Genomic DNA, 26,224 nt, shown 5'->3' on the forward strand with positions numbered 1-26,224 from the left:
ATTGCACGAAAACTGAGCGTATTTAATAGAAACTTGGTGAAAAGATCAGACATGGGCCCAGGAATGACCCATTAAATATTGGTGTGTGGATCCAGGCAAAAGTGCAGATACAGGAATTTATTTTTCACTTTCTTAAACATTCATCCTTAGAGAGTAATTCATGGATCTTGATGAAAACAATCAGGTTTATTTAAGGGATTGATGTCTACAGGATACCTTGACCTCTCCACTGTATAAAAACGTCACAACTACATTAAAAGCTTCATGCTCTTACCTCCAGGATCTTATTCTTCTGCCCCTCGTTGACCTTGCCTGCGAGGCAGCAGTGGGCCAGAGCGTTCTGGATAATGTGCTTGTTAGACTTTGCACTCGGCTCTTTGTAGAGCTTCGGTCCTGAATGAGAACAGGATAGAGGATGTCAGGATGAGGCTGTTGTTATGGCAACTACTCCAGTTACGTCAAAAAAAAAGACTCCCCTCCCCGTGTTTTTACACAGTCTTGATAAATCATTTATAAGGAGTCAGTCTGACCCAGGAATATGAGCAGTGAACGCAGCATTCAGGTAATGGAAAGGAAACAATACAAAGAAGGCCACATTAACATCATTATATCAAACAGATAATAATAAAAAAAGCTTCACTTTTGTATTAGAATATAAGCTTAGGAGAAAAAATTCCCCAAGAAGAACTACATTAAGGAATTTAAATTGAGAATTTGTGTTATTCGATGACTTCCATTTAGCATTTTTATGGTACTAACATTTGATTTTCATAAAAAACACATCCTGCAGAGGAAACATGCTATGTACGACATACCAGTGTACTCTGTGTTGGATGTAACAGAGGAGGTTGTGGATCCATTCTCCCAGTCCTTCTCTCCATTTCTGCTGCTGGAGCGACTCGGGGACAGGAAGCCATCTGCAGAGTCTGGCCTGGAAAACACACACACACGTGGCACACTTATATACACACAGTAAATTAGATCACCTTGCTGCTACTGAACACTCAGCAACTGTGGGCAGGGCAGGAGAATGCTGCATAAACACCAACTTAAATATTTTAGAAAATATCTCTGAAAACCCATTTCCATAAATGAACCAAGAAAGTTATGGTAGAGCTGTTGGCTGGTGTCATTTTCCCACCCTGTCGACATCATGTTTGTGCCGATCCTTCCTTCACTGTGGTGGAAACCGTGTCGTATCCAGTGCACAGTCAGAGTTTGGGATTGTTTGGGTTGTGCAGCCTTGCAATAACTACTGAAGCAGCAGAGCTTGCAAGCACAGGCAGTGAGCGCAGTGACGTGAAGCAGTGTGGTGCACTGAGGGTCAGTTAAAGAGGTCAGTCCAGTGTCGGGCAGCACTTGGCATTTACTTGCTCTTTTTGTTGACTGCCAGCACACTGTGTCTCCTGCATCTTTGTTTTTTCCAATTCCACTAGGATTATGTGTTTAAAACACCTAAGGTGACTTGACAAGATAAAACTTTTATTATCTCCACCTAGGATGTAATGTTTTTTTGCCCCTGGCTGTCAGTAAATTTATTTGTCTGATTATCAGCAGGATTACACAAAAACAGTTTTTCAAGAAACTAAGTGGAAGAATGGGACATAGGCCAATAAAGAAACCAATAAATGTTGGCACAGATCTGGATAAAGGGGCATATCCAGGATTATTTTATTTCTCTTTCTTTAACATTGCAAGTTGGGGCCCACATAAGGATGATTATGTGATGTTAGTGGCTCTAAACAAAGATAATGTAAATAGATGTTTTATTAAGTGAAGAATAACAGCAGGGAGGGTAAATTGGTGTAAAGGATGCAGCAGAGTGACAAGTGATTGTTTTGTGGGAGCGGTGCTGCTAAAAGCGAAGCGTTAGAGCAGTGATTTGAAGTTGGACATGAGGATTTTTCTAGGAGAACAAATGCGTTTTTCATACATGTGCTCATTCAATCCATGATAAAACCCAGGGAAGGTGGGACAGGGTTTTATGTGAAGGATTGGTGCTTGGGACAGCGTGAAGCACCTTAGGGTTTATCAGAGAAGCAGAAACTAACCTTATTAAGATCTGGAATCTTAATAAAGAGGAATCTTAAGCACCTTAGGGTTTAACAGAGAAGCAGAAACTAACCTTCTCCCTCTCAGTTTAGGAGAGCTCAGAAAGTAGAGGAGACTGCCAGAGGCTAAACTAGCACTTCTGACAAGTGTGAAACAGCAGGAAAGACAGTAGTAGACAAAAGGAAGAAAGAAATACAGGAAAAATGTTAAACCTAAAGATGTGAGTTAGTGAAGCTGGATTTAAAATAGATATTCTCAATTTCATACTTATCATGTTTACTAAATATAGCTTACTGCTTTATTCCTGAGTGAGTCAGAGTTTTATTACACCGTCACCTCAGAGACTTAGTAGATCAAAACCCCATCTCACCTCGGTGTCCTCTTCTCAGAGTGAACGCTGTCGCCGTCTCCCAGGTTGAGCGACGCCAGGGACAAGCTGGAGACTGAAAAGACACGTTGGCGTGAACCTGGATGTGAGACAACGACATGTGGCACAGCACGACATGATTACACCAACACCACGAATGAGCACATCACTGGACCGTCCACTGTGGTTTGTGCCAACCTTGTTACAGAGAAATGCAGCGCTGTGACTACGATGAACCATCACCTCAAATGCACACAAAACTATATATATACAACCTGCAATACATGGTTAACTGTGTATAAATACACTCTGTATAGTTTCTAATTACACGTAAGTGTTAAATCTTACGCTCTTTTTTGTGCCTGTTAAATGTTACGTAAACATTGTTGCTTATTTACTATTACATAGAATATTGATTAGGTTATGAGCAGGATTCATCAATTTATTTAATATAATGCCAATATCATAACAAATATCTTAGGTTATCCAGTTGAATGCCTAATTGACATATATACTTTTAATTTACTTATTTGAGGATAAATCAGGGACATGATAAAAGATAGTTGGTTGTATAAGACGTATTCAGGAAGCACAAAGCAGCAGTGAAAGCAGGACACAGATTCGACAGATGGGACGATGTTGACCTGCAACGCCTGAAGACAGGTTGTTTCCACGGTTACCTGTGGCAGCTCTGACAGGGGTTTTGGGGGAGTCCATACTGTCCCGATGGATGGACTTGGGCCGGCCTCGCCTCTGCTTGGTGCCGCCGCCTGGTCGAGGTTTGATGATGGTGTCCATGTCCTGCATGAGTTTGAGCTGCTTCCTCCTGAGATACTCCTGTTTGATGAACTCCCTCCTGGCCTTGTCCTCCTCCTTCCTGAGACGCTCCTCCTCTGCTTTCAATCTGAACGGACAGACCCGAGGGAGGGAAGCAGAGTCAGAGCTGTGAGAACATATACTGTGAGTGTTTTTAGTTTAGGATGCATGGTTATGCACTGAAATAAGGAACTAAGCATTTTTACCTTGCTTATTATTTTCTGCAGTGTAGTGGAGTTTTTAATCTGTTTTGTTTCAAGATATGTTGAATCGTTTAGTCTATCAACAGAAAATTGCTTTGACAGCATCTGATTCAAAGATCAATAATAGTTTGCAAAATGAATGTCAGATTAAGATATTGATATATAAAAGCATATGTATATGGTACGGCAAAAAAGCATCCAGTTGTTAAGAGTGTGATGTGTAAACAACACTGCATTGCTATAATCGTGTGTTGACGTGTGTGTGGACTTATTTTCCGGACGTGTAAACATACCGAGCTTCCTCCTTCTTCTGCTCCAGCTCGGCCTCCAGCTGCATCTTCTTCTGCTGACTCTCCTTCTCCCTCCTCATCCTCTTCTCCAGCAGCGCAGCCCTCTTCTGAGCCATGTTGTCCTCGGCCTTCCCATCCTCCTGAGCCATGAGGGAAACAGAGCCAGTCAACTTCCACAGCTTTGGGTAAATTATGTTCTCAGCAGAATAAGAATCAGTGTCATTTACAAATTTATAACATAATGCTAAAAACGTTTTATCTGCAGTTTATCACGACCTTTAAAGGTTGGGACATGCTGTAGATGAAGAGGCTTATCTGAGTATTATAACTGATACTTTTATATTTCTTATCTGATATAATGAATGAAATAATCTGAAATGTGTAGCTGTGAAAGGTCATCTGTTCTTTGTGTAATTAAATGAGATAGTGAAAATGATGACTGTTTCAGTTTTTTCTGGGTTAGGCAAGGACAAGGTTCATTTTCATTTTATCTAGTTTTTATCTTTATCTGCATTATGTGACTGCAAGACACGTATAAAAATCTGTATATCCATTATTGCTGAAAAGTGTGGTCTGTCAAATATCACACTCTACCCATTCTGAATGTGATATAAATAAAAAATTATATTTGGATTCAAAAGTTATGACTGTAAATGTAATATATATATAAATACAAAGTACAATTCAGTTCCATCTAGATTTGTATTTCACGAGAGCCTTTGCTCATCCGTTAGTTTCCACTCTCACCATCTCTTCAGTCTAACACTTCTCCGACCCCACATTTCCACAGCTGGGCCTGAATTATTCACAACAGCCCCAGTTTTCTGACCTACATCGAAGCTCAGACTGCGACAAGCGAACCGTCCAACAACCAACATAAATTAAGAAGATGACGCTTTCTCCAACTGTCAAGTTTTCCGGAACCAATCTTCATCTCGTGTCAGGAACATGTTCGGTTGCTGATAAAATCAAACATGGCTGCCCTGAGGTTCAAACATGTAATTAATTTTTTTACCGAGCTGCACCAACATATTTTAAGGCTTTTAGTGATTTTGAGTGGCTGTGACCTGGACACTGCACGCTATGGTTTTTATTATTTATGATGCTGCCTCTATGTTACAAAAATGTAATATATGATTATTGTAATAAATATACAATAATTGACAGAATTCAGTGTCATACATAATTTTGCTTTTGTGTAAATCCTCCTTTTCTTTGTTTTAAATAGAGAAGATGCAACAAAAAATTAAGGATTCGAAAAACAATTCTTCATGTGACATGGTGACAGAAATTCTCTGAAACAACAACCTACCTTGAAGAAGAAACCACGACACTTCCTCTGCTCCTCCTCTGAGCCGTCCACATTTCCCTGCTGCATCTCCAAACCATCATCCAGTGTCAGGTCCTCCAGTGGCTTCACCACTGACAGTGGAACCTCAATCAGGCTGCTCTTGGCTTGGCTCGAGGCCTCTGGCTGGGGAGGGATCTCTGTAGGTGTCACCGTGAAGGTCTCCACCACAGGGTGGGCCAGAACATCTACAGCTGACTTCTGAACAGTGGGTTTCTGGTCTTCTGCCTCCATGTCAGCGATCTCGGATTGGCTGTGTGCCTCCATTTCCTGGGGGTTGCCGTTCGAATCTACCTCTGTTTGCTTTCTTTTGTTACGCAGGTTGAGGGAGGTAGGGGGAGAGCGGCCTACAAATATACTGGCAATCTCCCTCTCTGGTGAATGGAGGATATCCGTCTCCTTATTTTTCTCTCCATCTGCGGCCACTGTCTCTGGATTGCGCCGTGCCGGTTTCTCCCCCATGTAAACGAAGGAACTCGCCAAAGGCTGGCAGGGGGAAAATCGCCGCAGCCTTGGGATGCTGTCAACAGATTGTGGGGCAGTTAGGACCCGGTTGTAGGGGGCCAGCTTGAGCTCGGTGGGACGTGCGGTGCGGGGATTGCGTGAGTGAAAGGAGGCAGATTTGCGCTTGATGCTGGTTGGAGAGCGGTGGGTGGAATGAGGGGAGTCAGCAGGAGAGGAGGGTCCTGAGGATCGAGTGACAGCTCTGTGTTTTTGTGGTGAGGGGTTCGTGTATGGAGGAGCGATGACCCATGCCTGCTGATGTTGTTGCTCCCTCATGGCCATGATGACTTCCTGCTGCTGAGCCAGTCGCTGCATCTCCGTCTGGAGGAAGGCTAGTGAGTGGTTGAGTTTCTCGATAGAACGTGTATACTCTGTGAGGTCCACTTCGGTTTGCTGAGCATAACTTTGTCCACCCTCCTCTCCTGCTCCTGGGGACTTTGTCCAACAGGAGGCTGTGCTGTTTTGCTCCGCCCCATCAGGTGTGTCGGTCTTGCTCCTCCCAAATTTAAAGACGGGACTTGGTGCCTTTCCTTCTCCCACAACTTTCCCTCCTTCCTCTCCGCTCGCAGCCCCGTCCCCTTTCCTCTTCACCACATTGAGGAACGCTGAGTGACCCATCTTTTGCCGATGCCTTGTAAAAGCAGCCTCAACTTTCTTCTTCTGTGCTTCGATGGCTTTCCTTTTCTCCTCCAGCCTCATCCTCAGCTCTACCATCTCCGTAGCCATGACTTGAGCAGGGTCATTGGGTGGAAGCTGGACAGGCGTGGGTGATGCCCGGACAGTAAGGGGCGGTGGGGTCTGTTGGTGGATGGGGCTGTGCTCAGGGGTTGGCGCCCAGGAGACGGATAACGGGAGGCCAAACTCAGAGCCCTCTGGCGTTGTCTTGAGTGAGCTGCAGCTGCCCCTCCCTGAGTCTGGTGCCGATGGATTGAGCTTCCTTAACTTCTGCTCTGCAAAGTTGGTCAGCTTCATTCCTGAGGGGGATTTGCTCTGGCTGCTTGGGCATGGACTTGGCGTGTCCATATCAAGCTCCATGTTCACGGAGCAGTCTTTCAAAGAGGAATCCTCATCTAGCATGTCCTCTGTTCGGATGTGGATGCCTGTGTCGACCTCTGTGGTGTCTGTGGTGCTCAAGGGTCCTTTGGAGTCCAACTCTGACACTGGCTCTAAGCCACTGGCCCCATGGCCCTGACTGTGCAGGAAGAAACCGTTGTTGATACCCTCCACCGGGGGCCTGCTCGGACTGTGGATAATCTGAAGGGCCTCCTCCATGGAGGGAGTTGTTGCCATGACGCCCTCATGTCCGTTGGGATAAGCTTGCCTGCTGGGTTCCACGCCAGCTAGGCTGTCTGGGCAGCCCTCCTCCTTGATGCCAATGCTCTGACCGTTCACTGGCTGGAAGGACAAATTGCGCTTCATTCCTCTGGGCAGGTGGTGGACCTTGAAACCAGAGCCATCGTCTGTGCTGACAGACCTGACCATGCCTCGTGTGGAGGAAAAAGGAGTGGGAGCAGAGTCCTCTTTGTCAAAGGGGATGTCGAAAGACACTCCGTAAGGCCCAGACCTTAACAGAAGCACAAAAGAAGAATATGATTTACTTTTTTTAGTAACAAATTTAAAAAGGTTATTTAAGGAGTCTTTTTTACACCGCTGTGGGACAATTAATTCTCTTGGTTATATGATATATTTTATAAAAGTAATTTGACCGACCTCTTCTCTTTGGGCCAGGTGCCGAGGTTTCCATCAACAAAAGACATTGAGGTCGACCTCTTCATATCTCCTGCAGAAGAATGAATAAAGAAGAATGCAAGGTAAGACACAAAGAGTGGCTATGTAAGAAATCACATTTTAGTATTTAAAGTTAAATAAATAAATAAATCTTTTGAAACATCACCTGAGTTTTTAGGCTGAGGTCGGAGGGGCAAGCTAGAGAAGGACATAAAGAAAATTTTAATGTTAAGCATTGTAATACATATGCTTTATATATATAATATAAATATGATTATTTGACTGACTTATCTGACATAAATTTCTGAATCAGTCCCACAACCAGCATAAAGTTATCTGACAAAGAGCAGCTCTGTGCTTTTAGAAGTTTATACATCCAATAATTAATGTTACACAGTGTCACATTGAAAACCATAATTTCAACATACCTGGCTCTTTCGGGACTGGGGGGTCTTTCCATGAAACTTCTCTTGGTTGCCTTGGAGATGGGGATGGCTGGCATATTCTTCAACAAGGATGAGGTTTCTGAGGTGATACAACAGAGATATTCAAATATGAGTACTTCATGTAAAATACAGATACCCTGCACCGGGCACAATACTGCTGGTGCTATTGCTAGATTGTAATACTACTACTTGCCTCTGCCTTCACTGTCCAGCAGTCTCGGTTTCACAAAAGACGGCTTGACCACCTCAAACCACCAAAACAGCTCTGCCATGAACACCAGGTAGTTATTCTGGAGGAGAGAAAAATCAAACATGACTAACATGAAATTGTGTCTCATTAAAACAATTAGCTTAATGATACAATAACGAGACAAATGTTGCCACTTTATCCATGATATCAATTGCTTTGTGCTTATTTCTCCAGCAGGTGTCTCTGTTGACCCCCACAGATACCAGTAATATATTTATCTTCCAGTCTGCGTATAAATAATTCACCAACCTCGCTCCATTTCAGAGAATCCTCTCAAGAACTAGATCAAACTACAGTGCAGCATTTTATGAGGGAATATATCTTTAACAGGCTTGAGTGAGGTTGATTTCATTTCATTGTTGCCTCCCTGACTCCACAGAGAGACTAACAGGTAACGAGACAACATGGTAACATGGCTTTTCACATGCTAGGGATAAGCCAATCATCCACTTAGTAAATAATGTCAGTAGACCTGTGGTAGTTGAGAGGAGCATTAACCTAATTTATAGATTATTTTTAATTTATAAAAAGGTCAGATTTGTTTTTGTTCAGCAGGTAAATCACCAGCCAGCCTGAATTAGACAGATGAGAACTGTTGGAGGCATTTTCTCCATTGCTGTGCCGTGTCATGTCAAATCATTAATCAGGTCAACGAACAGCAGGAGGTCAAGCCTCTACTGAGGACTGTGTACTGCATAAATACCCACCTGACATAGTCACTGTACCCATGAGGTTTCTTATGAATATTATGCTTATTTTCTAAGTAAAGATGTTTGAAATGTGAGACTATAACATTTGTTTTGTAGAGTAACACTAAAGTAAAAGAGTAATGAAAAAATGTCACATAGTTTGTGCTTTATGCAAGTGCTGTAACTCATATCTTTGCTATCATGTGTGAAATAGTTCCTGGCATTGCTCTGCTTGTTTAAAATAAATATCATTATCTTGATAAATTGCATACATAAAAAAATAATGTATCCCATCATTATTTAAACATCAATCCTTCATCAACAATCAGGCCAAAAACTCATCCGTTTTTTTATGGTGAACATCCCGGCCCTCACTCACAGATGCACAGACATGTGTCTATGCAAAAATGAGTGCAGTGATGCAGGAACGACCTTGAGGAAACACGCTCCCTCACCGACCTCAGCGCCTGGTCTCCAGACAAAGACAATGCTGTACGGCTCAGCTCTAAAGATTTCTGATTCACCTCATCAGCAACATTTTGCTCAAACAGACACACACTAGCATGCGCACACACACACCAACACACACAGACGTTATACACACACCCCTTAAGCCCCGAAACTGCAGCCCAAAAGCTCACCAGGAGGGGCTGAGGCAATTAACACCAGAAACACTCATCTCCCCCGAGTGTTACTGCAGCATTTTACATTTTTTCCCCTCTTTTGTCTTTACCTCCCACGTGCAGAGCTACAAAAGTCTGAGAAGGTGCATGTGTCTGTGACAGAATCTCCTTCAGGTGATAAAGAAGTAGAGCACATCAGACAAAAGTGATTCAAGTTAAGAAGTAAAATATCGAATTATCGTCTTTACAACTGAACAGATGCAGTTTAAATTTTTCATTAGAGGGTCAGTTAAAAGTGTGTCATCGTCCTTTTCAACCCGTGTTTTGAGTTACATTTTCTTTTCTTCTATTTGGATAAACACCGATTTTCTAACAAACACTACGTCAAACACTGAGGCTGTGGTTACCTTTTAGATCTGTTCAGCATTTGAAGAACTCCCATTGTTAAGATGTAAAAAAGAAGGAAGAGACACAGAGAGACAACAATCTCCTCTCTTCTGTTCAGTCCAGATTGGTGGCTGTAATCCAACCTCACTTCTCTCTTCCCATCTGTGCGTCAGACTACTACTGGCACACCAGGTGTGAGGGTTAACGCTTAATACCACCCGTCACTACGTCCCCACTGACCGGCATTTCTACCTCGTGGGCTGCAGCGCTGCCAGATCCGAGCGTCAGACTGCGTCACTCTTAGAATGAAAACAGGAACCTGATTGGAGATCACTAGAAGAGCTCAAAGGAGGGGGGGTTAAATTCGCTCTGGGGGATGGGCCCAAACAGCACACACATGCACCAAGCATGCACACACTCACACACACCATTTAACGTTTTAACGCACTGGCTGTATAAAGGCCTCGACATGCTTACAAATACAAAACAGCAGGTCCCACTCCTGCAAATTGTATTATCCCACTCAGCAAGACTAGAGACCTGCAGCCACACCCTGAGCGTCCGCGGGGCATTAATGTCAACAATCATTGGGCCAGAAGGTTGATTAAAGGATCTAGGCCCTGCACACAGACTCACTCCAATCTGGAAAACCCACGATTTACTGCCAAGTTAATCAGGCCTCCTCCAGCTGCCCGTCAGGAAAAGAGTTTACGCTACATCTCTAATTGCAGAAAACAAAATATAAAGAATCTTAAAGAGGCCGGAGTAGAACTGATCATGGTATCATGATATAGTCTAGAAGCTTAAATAACACTTGTGCCTCTTATTTGCTAGTGATGTAGGAACTGAGGTTTATTCTGGTTCTAAATAAATGTATATCAGCTAATAGGAGTTAGCTCATCATATTACTGCTGCACATCTCAAACGCTGTAAATACATGATTAACTGACGTTTCAGAGACATCTCATGATTTACAGGAAGTGTGTTAACTGCCTTCATCAGAGCAACCTCAGCATGTCCACTGAACAAAATATAAGTAATTAGGCAAAAAACCCAAAGAGTGTGAATTTCGTTCCTTCGCCTCCTCGGATCCACAGATGGTAATTTAGATGTGCTGTGAATTAATTAAACAAAGAGCCAGTAGATGGGAGTGTGTTGACGTGATTTACTGTCCCGGCGTCCATTAGGAAGGAATGGTTTTCAGTAATGTGTATTCAGAGACTCAGGGGGTTGGGATCTATTGTCTCTTATTGATGCACGCTGAGCAGAATGTGGACTGAGGAGGATTCATACTCTTACTTTTCTGCACATACTGAATCTCTTTGTCTTCAGATAATAGGATAAAGTGTCTGAATCACATCGGCTTCAGTCTGGTCATCATGTTTAAATTGAACTGAGGTGTCCCCTCTAATGATTAATTGTCATGTTAGGTTTAATTTTCGTGGTTTGATATTTCATCTCATCAATAATGTAAGAATTACTTAAGTTTGAATTGATTCAGACATGTTTCAAGGAAAACAAAACATAGCCTTGTTCAATTCCCTCTAACGTTTGGACTCACTGCCTTTACTTTGTTATTAAGTAAGTGAAATATCTTTATTATTTTTTTTATTGTTGGTCAGACAGAACAAGGTCCTAGTAAAATATGATAGAAGTTTTATGACAATTCCAAGAAAACATCTATATAGGTCAATATATCAAATCTGGAGATTGAGCTCGTTAGTTGAAATCCTAATTAGCATAAAACGGCACATGTTGGTTGATCATGTAAAATATCTGTATAGTTCAATGACAATTTAAATGTGATAGATTATAATTGAGAACTACCAAAGCCTAACAGTCTCCTTATGAAACCACATTTAAATTCATTAGATCCAGATTTTTATTTGGATCTGCAGCAAATTGCACACACTCATCAATATTAGTTTTTTGTCAAGATTCAAATTATTTAATTAATCTTAGAGAAATTATTTAATAAGAGAAAATAGATAGAATTTAATTGGTTTTAACCGAGTTTTGTGGTAATCCATCCAGTAGTTTTTGTCTAATCTTGTTTACAATCAAACCAAGCATCACACAAACGGACAGGGGTGAAAACACAACCTCCTTTTCGATGTAATAATCTCCATTTGGATCTGATGGGAAAACAAGCAGTTTGTCATACTGTGTGTGCGTCTGTGTGTATGTCTGTGTTTGTGTGTGTGGGCATGATTCAGTGTCAGACAAGTCTAAACACATCATTTAGTTTCTCTCCTTTCCCACCTCAGCCTCCTCTCTAAACTCTGTTATCACTCCTCCTCGTCTCCTCTCTCCTGTTTCCCATTTAGTCTGCATCAGCACCTCCCTTCTCCTCCCCTCCCATCTGCGACTCAGCTCCATCTCTATAATAAGGTCTTCATTAGCATGAAGGGACACGACGTGCAGTCTACCTGGAAACTGGGTCAAGGTTACTGACTGGTTCTGTGAGATGCAGTTCTGCTGCTGCTGCTCAGGCAGTAACGCTGCCGTGCTGTTTATCCCCTGTGAAGTCAGTGTCAGCAAAAATACTGATACAGGCTGTTTCACATGACTCACTCTCATTTCTACCATGTTGTGTTAGGTTGGTGGGATGTTAAGATTCTTTTTTTTGTATATACCGTATATTACTATAACATTAGTACAAATATTAATATGGCTGGTGCTGTTACTGAGCATCTGCACTAATCTATTTTAACTTTCTGTAGTTTTATATTGTTTGTAAGAGAATTTGAAGATTGTTGAGTGAAGGGTCTCTTTTTTTGCTTCCGTTGCCCCGTGTTTGTTTGTTTGTTTGTCTGTCTGTCTGTGAGCAGGATTACTAAAAAACTTCTGGATTGATTTTCATGAAGTCTTGTGGAGGGACGGGGCATGTGACAAGTAAGAAGCAATTAAATTTTGCTGCGATTCCAGGAATTGTTTGTCACTTTGTTTAACATGGCGAGAATGGATAGGACATGAAATATGATTTAAATTAACACAAAAAACAATTCCAATTGTTTCCTGAAATATTATGACTATTACATTTGTCATCAATGCCCAGACAGTTTGGCTGACTGACTTAACACGTGTGTGTAAAGGATAGAAACATGGCTAAATGAGTGATGTATGCTGATGTTTGGTCAGTGACCTGTATTTTATCTGCTGAGATCAACTGTCCTGCAGCAGAGGACGAGCTGAGGGGACAGTCAAAGTCAAAGTCATCCTGGCACATCAACTGTTTTTAACATCGTATGCAGCTCTCAGGCAAAAAACACATTTAGATACAGACACACAAGGACAGGCAAAAATACACAGACACCAAACCACCAGACAAATACTAACATGTCCTGACTGTGGTAGCCATTATGCTTTTTATGGAACATAATAGTGGCAGTGGCTGTTTGGGGGGTGTTGTGGGAACTGTGGACTCAAGTGGTAATTAAAGCTACTTTATGAAAAGGTAACATTTCCTGCAGCAACTAAACTAATTGCTGCATATGTGAAACAATCTTTTTGATGTGTGCATCACACACAAGCCAGTGTAGCATGTGTTTCTCAAAATTAAGAGCCATTTTCCCCTTTAGTGAAAGTATTGAAAGTGAGACATGCCTTATAAAGGAAGAAAAATAAGAGAAGAAGGAAAACTGCTGGAAATCTTCCTTTTTTTGAGACGGACAGCAATTCAGCACTTTGTCCTCTCTGCCAGTCAAAAACAATAACGTTTTCTGACTTAATAGCTGATCTCAAGTGAGTGTGTGGTAAGAAAGAAAGAAAAGTAGGACAGGGCGTGAGTTTTCTGTAAAGTACAGTGTCCTCGCTCTGTCTCTGCAACATGCACTCCAGCAGCATCAAAACATTTATATAACCTGAAACTTCAAATCAATAATCACATATCAGCAGCAGACAAACTCGATACAGAGAGACAGAGAATGATAGGACAACATTTGACTCACAGAAACAAAAAAAAACAGGGTTTAAGAAAGACAGGACAAGTTTGAAACGAAAATGAGGTAAACAAAGACAAGGAAGGAAATAATGGATAAAGAATGAAATGTAAATGAGAGAAATGAATAAAGAGAGTGTGAGAAAAGGCATGTTAAGAGAGCAGGCTGAGAACGCTCTCCAAGCTTGTGGTTGCTGAAGACAGAATAGTTTGGAGTGATGGATTTTCCACAGCATGAGTCACCACACTGACCAACAGAGCTTCTCCATTCTCCTGTTTCATTTAGCCTCTCTTACTGGATACTGGGCCATCTGGTTCTCTAATTTGTTAAGTCAAAACTCCGTGAATGAATTTGCACAAATGGGATTTGTGTCAGCTTATGGAAACGACCATTAAATTCACATTTGGACGTTTGGATTTGTGTGTAATTCTGTAAATGTTCCAACTAAGACCTGCATTTGATCTTTTTTCCTCTTATTTGGATTTTTAGTTTAACAACAGTGTATATGAGGTCACATTGCTGGTGGTTTTTCCACTACCTACCCTTGGCATATAACTCCTTTCTGTTGACACACACACACGCTACATTTTAAAAAGGACAGTTGTTCACTGTGTAAACCCTGACAGATATTTCTCAGAGATTGTAACGACTCTTACACACTGACTTTCAAAGCAATTTCCCAGAGAATGTCTCGATGCCGAACAGGCAGACAGGATTAGTTTCATAAAACGTGTCAGGTCCGAGCTTTTCCACGATGTCATGTGACACACGTTGTTTCTGCACATTTTGATATTTAGTAAGAACAGAAAGTGTCTCAAAGCTCAAATTACGAGACCAGCTCGTGCCTCAAAATACAAACTTTTACACAGGGAAATAAATTTAACAACAAGAATATCACTCAGTTGAGCGCAAACCTCAGCCAAAGCCCAGTTCCCTTAAATTCAATCAAGCAGCACCAAATTTCACACATTCATACATATCATTCACCTAAATATGACAATTTTTTTACATGAATTATTCTATTAAAATAATTTATTAAAAAGAATTTACTGGATCCGCTCCCTGATCCGGATCAACACCAAATCTGAACTGGTTCCTCTCTGACCTATGCCACATCCTTCCACCAAGTTTCATGGAAATCCATTAAGTCGTTTATTTTTATCTTGCTTACGAACAAAAAACTAAAAAGAAACTAAACTGATGGTAGTAATCTGTATAAACAATTTTTTTTACTCACTTACAAACTAAACTTAAAAGGTTTACAACAGGATGGAGGATGAGTTAATTTCAGATATAAAGTGAATATTTTAATTGTGGAATTCAAACTTTGTGTTGTTTCTGATTGGTACCTTGACGGTTGAGGAGGCGTAGAGCATGTCCTCCAGGCTGAAGTGGCAGCAGCTGTTCAGGTTGTCTTTGCAGAAGTCCTGAATGAGCTGCAGGTTGTAGAGCCGATCGGCCAGCGTCATGTTCTCCTTCAGACAAACATCTGGGAGGGCAGAGGGAGCCATCGTGTGTCAGGGTCAGGGTCGTCAAAGTAAAAGGGCTCTGGTTGTAAAGTGCTAGTGGTGATGCTATGATCAGAGATGTGTTAAAAACAGTGTTGGGGATATTTCACTAAAGAGCTGCTGAGGTGTGTCAGTGTGACGGTTTGTTGGTGTCTGACCAATCACGACAGATAACTGAGACACATCAATCAGTGGGTGGAGCCGTGAGTTAACGCATTTAAAAGGTGTCGACTTGATCTTTTGTTCTCCTGATGTTTTCAGTTTAGATGAGTGATTGTGTGATCAGCAGGGTGATGTGACTGTGTGCAGACGGAGGTGGACACAGTGACACAAATCTGTATCAAACACTGTAACTAACTGCCTTTCCTGGAATAATATAAATATCTAACACCGAAAATGAATGAGGAATAAAAACAGCTCGGGTAATATGAGGCAGAATCACTGGAAACATGTCAGTACTTTCCATTCAATGAACAGCAAAAAGGAGAAGAAGAAAGAGTTTGGAAGGTGGAAAATATCCACAACTAAAGAACTTGCCCTCTCTTGCACTTTGTTGCAGGACCTGCAGAAAAATACTTCACTCAACTCTCCCCTAAAACTACCATCGCAGGAAGATGTCTGGGAAATTTACAGTGAGCAAGAATCTGAAGATGTCGAGAGCTTTTAACAATGAGTGCCGACAGCGCTGTCCATGTGATATAAACACAAACGCGTGATTGCCACAGCGGAGTTTATACGTCGTGTCCTGCCTCCTGCTGCTCTACCCAGACTTCACCCTTCACCTCAACATTTTCCTGTTGTTCTGAATGTGTCAGACCTGGAGAATCTCCTGCTGCGTTGTTCATATGTGAAAACGCTTCAACTGAAAGCTTCCCACTGACCCACCCACCTATCTACCATCCCCAACCTCACCTTCCAGCGGCAGCAGCTGAGGACAGTAGAAGTGCAGCAGAGCACCCAGGGCCGAGCCGTCTGTGCTGTCCTTCAGCAGGTTGTCCACAGGGGGGATCCAGGGGCCTGACAGGGTCGAGGCCTGCTCCTTCCTGTACCGGGCCTGCGTGACATAAAACACCAGCATTACCCAGACTACATCTACATCAACTATATAGAGGAAGGTGTTGTCATGTACAGTGTAATGGTGCGACCATGACTTCTTCAAAACAGCAGCGACAGTCTGAAACGCAATGAGGCATCATTGGATCTACTCATGTATGAAAGTAATCAAGTGCCTCTGGATCCTGACAGAATGAGCACCACAATGTTTCAACTGTTAACAACAGCCATAGTGAGCCCGCTGAGAGGAAGCAAACACCCACTGCCGCAGCGAGTACGCCGGCTCCATTGATGTTTCCAGATGGTGTGCGAACTAATGTTTGGATAAAGATCTAAATAAAAAGCCTCTCGACATGCAGAGTATTTAAATAAAACTTACAGAAACCAAACTGCTTCGTCAAGTGTCAGTTTTATATGTGCAGTAACAGTGGGTGCATGAACATAAGGATATCTACACATTCATGCAGTGAAAAGAGACAAGAGGCTCTGCAGTGAGTGCTGCTGCAGAGACTCTCTCTCTCTGAAATCATTTCATGCAAAATGCCCCCAAACGTCTCATCTGTAAAAATGAAATTCTAATAAAATTAAGCTTTTTCACATTTTTGGGCTCATCTCTTTGGACCTCTTCAGTGATTCCCTGAGGGTTTCTTGTTCCACTGGCAAGAACCTTATTAGCATAAAAGGAAGTATGTTTGGGAAGCGTTCAAATGCACATGTTCCTATTTAAAACCTCAGATTTCAATAAATATGACGTTATATTAAACAGCAATTCATAGACTCTAAAGAGATTACTGATGACTCACACTCTACTGCTTTCTCTTGTCAAATAGCTCAAATTAAATACATCTTTAACACAATGGATCACTTCCTCTTGAAAACCCAGCGTGATTGAGAAAAGCTGTATTTAAGTAACAGTGAGTCACAGGCTGATGCACACTCGTGATAAAACGATGACAAGACAAATGGAGGCAGGGAGGCGGGAGAGACGGTCACTATGGATACGCAGATGAGAGAGCGTAGACTTACAGGCACAAGCTTCATGTACCACTTGGTTGGAGACTGCATCGGCAAAGCAACAGACAAAACAACAACAACAGAGAAATACCTGTTAGTGAGATTAGTTAGTAATGCGATTAGTAATACAAGGAGAGACATGACAGGTGTGAGAAAGCAAAGAGGAGTGTGAAATTGTGTTTTATGTAACGTGGTGTTGAGTTTTCAGTATAAATCTTTGCCTTCAGTGCAGAGAAGAGAAGAGAACAGAATAGAAAGCATGTATTTTTATTGTACTGTGCAAAATAACGACCACATTCACTCAAATAAACTGTCACTGGTAATTAAAACATCATCCCTTTCCCCTGGATGTCTCCTAAACCTCATCAGTGTGAAAAGTGAAACAGAAGAATAATTTCAAACGGCATATAAAACAAAGAGACTGAATCATTAGAGTTCAGGTGACCTGTGTTTGAAGCCTGGATGTAAATTAAACTGGTCGCATCTTTTGTGCTTGATGCTTCAGTTGTAGTACGCCTTATCACAATTGCTGTAAGTTGTCAGTTCACAGTTTTGTCTGGTACGAATTACAAAATATTGTTGTGGATTTTGCAAAAACTACTGAACTACTTCCATGAAACTTGGTGAAAACAAATGGCATATTAATAGGACTGACATCTATGAGTGTGCAGTTTGGTGCAGCTTGATTGGATTTAAAGGAAGTGTTGGGCCTGAGCGGAGGTGTGAACTCTTCTCTGTGCCATTCCTGTTAGAAACTGAGGACGTGTTGAGACAGGAAATGTGTTCAGAGGTTAAAAGTAGAAATAGCAGAGAAGAATAAATCGTCAATTAATGGAACCAACAAAATTACAAAATGTATTTCATTGAGGCGAAAGACAAAAAAGCCAATGAACTACAGCAGTTAGAGGAAACCAAGTAAAACCCCCCACAGTATAAATATAAAACCAAACTGTCAGTGTAAGCTGATTCCAGAAGAGGAGAATTCTTGCCTCAGTCACGGCTCATTCCCTCACAACCTGGAAGCATCAAAGAACTAAATGTAAGTGTCACTCGGTGGCGGGTGAGTCCTCAGCTTCAAAGAGAAGCTGTGACTGGTGAGAAAATCCAGCCGCTTTGTACCAAAAGCCTCCAAAATAAAGGTAACGACAGGATGAGCAGATCAATCGTCACATGCTTGGATTCTCCCGATTTGATTAACGTCACAACCGTGTGAATGGTAATTTGAGTCTGATGCCATCAGTGGAAAAATACTGAATTTAATCCAATCTGCAACATATTAGTTAATCAATTGTATCTGTTTGCCAGTGAAAGGAAACTGATACCACAGCATGAATGTGACTGAAGCGGGCTTCTCATCAAATAAACAGAGAACTCACAGATCAGGTTATAGTGGGCAGGAGAAATGATTGATGAGCATCTTCTGTATATTTATTATCTCATCTCATGGAAGGTTATAGTGAGGAAATACTTATTCGAGTCACTTACATGGTCATAATTTCAGAAGAAGGCAGATCCCTGGACTTCCTGAGTCCTGTAGTGCACTGACATTCATTCAGTGTGTTTGAAGGCAGAGAGTGGGACAGAATATCTCTGCCCTCACTTCCCCTCACCACACTAAGGCTGCACTCTCCAACACATGACCTCACAAAGTCAGTGCTGACTCACAGGACGAGTCGAACATTCCGTGGGCGGGAGGGGAGAATGGCACGAGATTCTGCCATTTGGCAATGAAATATCACAGTATGTCAGCATCATTTTTTTTATGATATGTCCAATCAGAGCAGACTGGGGCGTTATTCGAAGGTGGGGGGGCCTTAAAGAGACAAGAGCTAAAAGCAGGTGTTTAAAGACAGAGGCTGAGGAGAGGAGCTGCAGCAACGGCCAGTCTGAGGAGAGTGAAGTGTTTTCTGAACATTACAGCACGTAAACCTTTTCAAGTATTAACCCAAATTAAAATCATGACCCTGAATACGGGCAAAATATGTCTCCTCTAAAAAAACAACTGAGATTGAAGATTCCACTATATGTCTATTCAAGGATTATATTTAATTTAATAGTTTTTCTCAGAACTGATACTTAAACGACCCACTGCTGCAGCCCTGCGGATTTTCAAAGGGTATTTATAGTTCATGTCACATTAAACCTCACTTCCTGACTGACTGCATCTGAAGTAATGATTTAACTGAGGGGTAAGAACGGTCAGACAGAGTTTAAAATCTGATACAATCACCAATCAAACCCCTGGGGAGAGGTAGGGCCCTAATCCATCATCTCCTTACACACACACACAAACACACACACACACACACCACATAAACAGTAATAGTACTTCTATATTTACACACACACCCCACCCTACCCCACTTCAATCATCTTGTGACTCTGCCTCTTCCCGTCAAAGTTCATCCTCTGAAGCCAGACATGTCCAGTTGAGCTGCAGCTCAGCTTTTGCAACTTAACAGGATTAGTCCTTCTCTTCTCTGTCCTGACGCTGCCTCTGCAGGGCACCCCGCCACCACCCATTACCCTCCAACCACCCTCACCCAATAAAAACACAGTTGCCCTAGTAAAAGCTCCACAGTGTTGTGCTCAGAGGAGACATGTCTCTCTCTTACGTCTAATCGAGGTAGAAGCTGCCTGTGTGACTCACACTGCAGTCGTACTGCAAAGACAGATGGAGTGGGGGGGGGTCAGAGGGAAAGTAGATGGAGCTGCTAATCAGCAAAAGCATATTTTTTATTATGAAAAGTTACATGATATAAATATAAATGGTCTGATTGCAGAGGCAGAGAATGGTTGTGGGTCATAAGCATAATAAGTTGGTTTCATGATCCTCCAATACAGATTGTGTCCATAATTTCTGTTTTGTAACTGATATGGACATTGAGAGACTTGGCACTTGCACCATAACGAACAGGAAAAGTTATAAAACTCTGAAATTGAAAAGGACATCGATAAATGATGAAGCAGCATTATTGAAATTCAAATGGCCAAAACACTGTCTGTGCTTCTCCTGCCAACGAGTGGTTATTACGCAACGTCTCCTGCTGGAGGCAGCGAGGCCCTGAAGTCCAGACAAAAACCAACGTTTGAAAACTGTCCTGACTACAAAGCATGCAGAGTGGTTTTAAAATGGTCCAACAAATATCAGAACTTGAACTGGTTATAACTGTTTTCTGTCGGAAAACTTTTCCTCACTTTGTTACTCACTCTGTTAATTCTTAGTTTGAGATGTCATGATTGACAGCTGAGACTGACTCATGACTGGTTGAGCATGTGTATCAGAAAAACCTCGATACTGCTGCAACAACACATTCTCCACTGGTCAAACTCTGGCTACCAGTGATGTCAAAAGTTTAAAATGGTCTGGATATGTTGGCTCTGTTTTCATAGGAAGTGGAGGAATGTCGTCCTTTATACACAGTAGAAACTGATGTTTTGGAAAGATTTCTTGTCTATTAAGCATAACAAATTCGAGTCACAATATGATGTCATTTTTTTTTGACTCAGCTTCACAAGTGTGTGCATCGTCCTGTGTGTTTGTGAGGGACAGCTGAAGCATGCAGTGCTGTGTCTGCACACTGACCGGTCACATCAGCATCAAACACCACACCCCTGGGACTGGGACACACACACACATACACACACACGCAAACTGCAGTGCTCCATTCCGGCTCCCTGCATGACTGAACACGTGGGACAGGGTTGCAATGTTTCCCCTGAGGTCAACTTTCTAACCAAGCACTGACAGTGTTGTGTCATAGTGTGCAGCCTGACATAACCTGTGACAGAGGAAGCTGGGAAAGGAGGTGCGATCCAAAACAGTCGGGGGGGGGGTGATGAAAAGAGTGCGGAGGAGTCGAGTGCAGATGAAAAGAAAGGCAACTTCCCTTGGTAGAAAATAGAAACTAATGAGGCAAACACAAGAGGGAGACGAGTGTACTGCTGCTCATCCGCATGGTTATCTAACCAGCACATGCTGCTCATGACTTTCACGGGTCAGTGAAACTTGTTCAAACCCTCTGCATCATTCAAAAACCAGAGAGAGGTCACTGCTGCTCCAATCCAATGAAACCGAACTGGTAGCTCACGATGAAGCCATAGAGATACGCTGCTTTCAGACATTCACCAAACTCCGGACATTGTTCTGCAGATTGTCCAGAAGGGCTGAATGTCAGAAGACAAATGTCTGAGTCACTGCCAGCCACCTGTTAAATGTCAGAGTGAGCTCATTTGAGAATACAGCAGGTAAATGTCCGGGATGATTCACAGCGATTGAGTGGGCTTGTCGATGACGTTTCTAATGCATGACAGATGTGAAACTGGAAGAATGCAAATGTTTGAGAATTTGGTGTGAGCAAGAGATTTGTTTGACTTAGCTTAACTAACAGGCTGCTTTATAAACATATGGATTGAACAATGAGTGGACACAATATTATTATTGTGATTTGCTGTCAATTACTTGATCTTATATCACCACTGAAATATCCAAAGCCTAGTGAGTACCAGCACCATAGAGCAGTGATGCATGCATGAATGATACACATTAAGTTAATATACTGTTCTGAGAGATTTACAACTGATTTATGTGCAGTGAATGAACAAATACATTATTCAGTGGATCAGTGAATGATTTATTGCGAGGGGAGTTTCTACTGAATCTAAACACAGATTACTCCTGTTACTCGAATACATAACACGTAATGTGTATCTTATTACATAATATACACACAAACAGACAACCCAGCCTGTCTTATGGTGTTAGAAATTACTGCTTATATAACAAATATGAGCTGCGGGCGGGACCCTGAACATGGGTGATCCCGCACTAAATGACTGCTGAACTAATTAGACTAGAAAGCACTGATCTGCTGGTTGAGCAACACATACAGCGAGTGAAGCATGTCCAGTCATCAGGGGGAATAAACTTGTTCTGATATTAGAGATGTAGCCTGGATTTCTCCGTCGTTTCTTTGCAAAAATACGGACTGAGCTTCCTCTAAAGCTCAGGCGCAGTGAGTGTGAGTGAGATTTTCCTCAATGGCGGCTGAAGTTGAACAGCTTTAAGTTCCGTCGAGGAAACTGCGCTCGGATATCAAAGTGACGCAGAAGCCTGGGATAAATACTGTCAGTCAAAAGACGACTGCTGCTGTAAATCCATTAAGTGTAGCCAGGGATTTCAGTTAGCTTGGTTCAAACTGTCCATCTAAAATGTCTGTATGTTCATGTGAAGTATTAAAGCTGTGAGAGAAAAGGAAAGGAGAGGAGAGGAGAGGAGAGGAGAGGAAACCCACCCGAGGACTCCCAGCAGGCTCGTCACTCTGCGTCTCCTTCTTCCTCTGCTCCTGAGCCACGGTGTCTTTCAGATATTCATTCACCTGGGAGAGGGAGAACAACCAAGATTAAACTTCACTGATCCAGCCCCAGCATCAATAAGGGAAATCCAATATAGTCAGCAAACTAAAACTGTTGCTTCATCTTCAATTCATATTGATCTCATTCAAAGAGAAATCAAGAGTAATCAGATTAAAATTTAATTTAGTTTATTGTTAAAATTTTGCCTCTATAGTTAATTCAGTTAAAGTTTAGATTGAAATTTTAGCATCCATAGTATAACATTGAAGGATTAGCATACAGTCGATACTGAAGAATTTAATTGAATTTAATTAGATTGTGGAATAAACACGTATGACAATAGTGTGACCATGCTATCAACTGTTTTTCATCATTTCACTTTAACACTATTTTTAAGGATAAAACATAGAGGTCTGTGTTTAGAGACATACATTGTGGGAGTTTTACGCATTTAAACTGAATCCGAGTCAAATTGAATCTTATTTAATTTCATTCAATCGTGCACTTTGGAAAACTCGTAGTCTGTGAAGCTAAAGAAGAAATCTGGATCAAGTTAAAGCAGAAATCAGTTTTTTAAGCTGGTGGATTTTGGACCGTTTAAAACGCACAGGGACTCCAACAGAGAGCCATATGTCCGACCAGTGGGACCCCAAGACCACACCTCCTGGTAGATATAGTGTGTGTGTGTGTGTGTGTGTGTGTGTGTGTGTGTGTGTGTGTGTGTGTGTGTGTGTGTGTGTGTGTGTGTGGGTGTGTGTGAAACTCAGAGCTGGCAGCAGTCCAGAGTTCCTTCTAGAAGAATGTAAACAGACCTTGTATCTCTGTTTGAAGGAGTCAGAACCATCTGCACATGTAGGCCATGAGGACGGCCACTTCCTTAAAACGAGGTGGGAAAATCCTTGCACGGGATATTTGCTGTATTATTTTTTATGAAATGGTTAAAAAGTCTGCGTTCATTTCCTTGTAGCTCCTAAAGAGACTTAATTAAAAATGAGTAATAATAAATAACTTGCCCTGACCAGGCATCACGATAGGAGCATTATCAGTTCCAGTCAAACCCGTCTATATTTATTATTGTAATAGATTTTTAACTTACAGGAAATCAAAGACCTTAAACACAGACTTTGTACAGAAAATATGTGGCTTAGAAAATAACTATATTCTGATTTTCCAATACAATGTGTATTGGATATCGATCACCCAAACAATCATTCACCTCATTTTGTCATTTTGTCAAAATATGGCTAAAGAACTACAGCTGATGGAAACCACAGTTTTTACAGTGTTTGACAGAAACAACTGCATTATCAATATACAGTTTGTCTTTGAGGCAAAGATTAAAGTAGGAAGACTTCTCATGTACATGGGTGGCGAGGCCTTTAAGTGTAGCTACTCTCAAACAAGTGACTTCATCTGTTATGGTGGACACTCATTCCTTCTAATTCTCTAATTAGTTCATGGAACTTAACCGCACCTTCACACAATATTATCAGTACTAGTCTTTAAAAGTCAATATGTCATAGGAGAGGGCCAGGAGCCACAAGGACCTGGAAAGGTTAACGGACGCCATCATGAAAAGAAAAAGTGCAAAAGTTTCACGTATCTCTGTCAAATTCTCATGTTTCCTGTTTGTCCTGTTTCAATAGTGCTGCACACACAATGAGTCATGAAGAAGCTTTACGAGACATGTATAGAAAACACGTGTCAATCTCAGTATCAGTAACAAAGTGGAACAGTCCACCTCCAGCGTTGTTTTCTCATTTGTTCTGAGTTCACCTGTGCTCTTCTTATAGTCACCGACCTCAGGGCTCAGGGACGTGGTGTGGTTGTGTGTGTGACAGATGTGATGGTATGTAGGTCAGGTTAGCTCAAGCTCTCTTGTTCACAGAGTGTGCACAAGTCGTCTGCTTTGACCGACACTGAAACTACTTCAGACCTACGTGGATCCATCTGTTCTGTAGTTCATTTAGCTGTTCTGTTGAGTTATCTTGATAAGTGAATTTCAGTTGAGGTGAAAAGTATCACACACAAATACAGTGCCTCCAGAAAGTCTTCGATTGTTAATGTCAATGTGATATTTCTTTTATTTCCATTTTTAATAAATTTGCAAGTGAATACCACATAAATAGACTTTATGACTTATCATATGCATATAATCTTAACTATCTGGGAGTTATAATTGATTATTTCTAACAAGATAATGTTTTTAAATTATAGTTTGTGAAAGATTTCCATTTAGCATTTTGCATATGGACACACCACCATGTCGTCATATCTGGTATTTGTTCTTCAGTTCATACACACATGCATAGTGTGTTATGCATGTTATTCTCTGTGACCCACCTTGTTGATCCAGGTGGTCACTGCATCTTCCGTATCATATGGCATTTCCACCTCAGGCTTACAGGGCGTATACTGAGAAACACTGGCCATCACCTTCTCGGCGCTCACAGCCTCCACCGTGTACGCCATCATCAGAGTGTCGATCATCGCCAGGTGGGCGCTCTGAAAGAGTGGACAACGCAGAGAAAGATTTAGAGGGTGAAAAAACAGAGGCAGCGAGCAATACCAGCAGATGTTCAATTTCCTGCACATTGTATATTTGCTCACAGTCACTGCTACTTTAGAGGAAATGCAATAACACGAGTGTACATTCCTCCATCATCTGTTTTTAGTTAAACACAACTGCAAAGTAAAAAAAGGCTCGGTGTGTAAAATTGTGTGTGATGAGAAAATGAGAAAACGCCTTTGAAATTTCACCTAAAGAGAAAGATCAGAACATGCTGCTGAGAGGGTTTGAACTTTAAATCATGTTTTAATCTCAGTGAGATTGAGTTTTCAGACGATAGTGAAATCAGATTATTATTATCAGGATCATGGTAACAAAGCATAAAGGATACTGTGTCCTGCAAACAAATCCAAGTCCTTATGTCACATCGTCAGACATCAGGACGAAATGGCTCCTTCATTTTAAAAGACTGGTTTGAGAATATATCACTCCCTCTGTGACAGATAGATTGTACTGCAAATAGTTCAGTTAGCCTTGTAATAAGCTTTGGAAGTATTCTGTAATGAGTTCCTGTTCTGAAAGTTACATTCTAAAGTTATGGAGAATCAATGCATTAACACAACAGTGTAAGTTGGGTTTGGCAGTGGTGACATTGAAAGCTCAGTGACTTAACGTTGGACCTGGACTCCATATCCTTCACTGTACTGTACATCTGAGAGCCTGTCTTCAGTTTAATATCCCCTTGTGGCCGTTGCCCTGGAAACAAGTGCATCCATCCCTGGCTACACGACCCACTTTGCTCACACTGACTGCCGGCCTTTTGAGAAACACGGATAAGACGTCTTCCTGATGACAGACACCAATTAGACACTGAGACAGCACTCAGACAACCAGAGACAAACTACAGTGGCACCAAGGCCCAACATGCCACTTAAATTCAGTCTCACTGCACCACATTTCACACACTCATAGATATCAGTCCACAAAATATGCCTGATTTCTTTTCATCAAAATCCATGACTATGGTGAAAATATCAAAAAATCGTGTAATGTTAAAGGAAGTTCCTGGATCCGCCCGTTTGTAAGGTAAAGATGTGTGACAATTTAATGGGCCATGTTTCCACCAAGTTACATGGAAATC

At 41.7% G+C, this 26,224-nt stretch overlaps 1 protein-coding gene and 1 long non-coding RNA gene across 11 annotated transcripts in view; one reads left to right on the forward strand and one right to left on the reverse strand.

Annotated features, from left to right (window-relative positions):
* camsap2a (calmodulin regulated spectrin-associated protein family, member 2a) overlaps positions 1–26,224 on the reverse strand; it is a 44,215-nt gene that overhangs the window by 2,854 nt on the left and 15,137 nt on the right. The window contains exons 3-18 of one of the 8 annotated variants that reach the window (XM_069521859.1): positions 24,918–25,079; positions 22,514–22,597; positions 17,232–17,264; positions 16,065–16,206; positions 14,994–15,133; positions 7,948–8,044; positions 7,737–7,833; positions 7,475–7,506; positions 7,291–7,360; positions 5,041–7,144; positions 3,732–3,868; positions 3,100–3,323; positions 2,423–2,495; positions 2,126–2,191; positions 816–931; positions 275–393 (exon numbers count right to left, since the gene is read on the reverse strand). In XM_069521859.1, coding sequence (XP_069377960.1) covers positions 275–393; positions 816–931; positions 2,126–2,191; positions 2,423–2,495; positions 3,100–3,323; positions 3,732–3,868; positions 5,041–7,144; positions 7,291–7,360; positions 7,475–7,506; positions 7,737–7,833; positions 7,948–8,044; positions 14,994–15,133; positions 16,065–16,206; positions 17,232–17,264; positions 22,514–22,597; positions 24,918–25,079 — 3,696 coding nt within the window. Of the gene's footprint in view, positions 1–274; positions 394–815; positions 932–2,125; positions 2,192–2,422; positions 2,520–3,099; positions 3,324–3,731; positions 3,869–5,040; positions 7,145–7,290; positions 7,361–7,474; positions 7,507–7,736; positions 7,834–7,947; positions 8,045–14,993; positions 15,134–16,064; positions 16,207–17,231; positions 17,265–19,578; positions 19,596–22,513; positions 22,598–24,917; positions 25,080–26,224 lie in introns of those variants that run through there. The other 7 variants (XM_069521858.1, XM_069521860.1, XM_020098545.2 and 4 more) reach the window with 7 other exon arrangements.
* On the forward strand, positions 3,238–16,082 carry LOC109636673 (uncharacterized). 3 transcript variants are annotated; one of them, XR_011240587.1, is made up of 4 exons: positions 3,238–3,379; positions 3,821–3,913; positions 7,309–7,391; positions 15,712–16,082. It is a non-coding gene; the product is annotated as an uncharacterized lncRNA (long non-coding RNA). The 3 variants fall into 3 exon arrangements; XR_011240588.1 differs by lacking the exon at positions 15,712–16,082 and adding an exon at positions 12,031–14,987; XR_011240589.1 differs by lacking the exon at positions 15,712–16,082 and adding an exon at positions 7,706–7,844.

This window comes from Paralichthys olivaceus, chromosome 3, assembly GCF_024713975.1.
Source record: "Paralichthys olivaceus isolate ysfri-2021 chromosome 3, ASM2471397v2, whole genome shotgun sequence".
NCBI lineage: Eukaryota > Metazoa > Chordata > Actinopteri > Pleuronectiformes > Paralichthyidae > Paralichthys > Paralichthys olivaceus.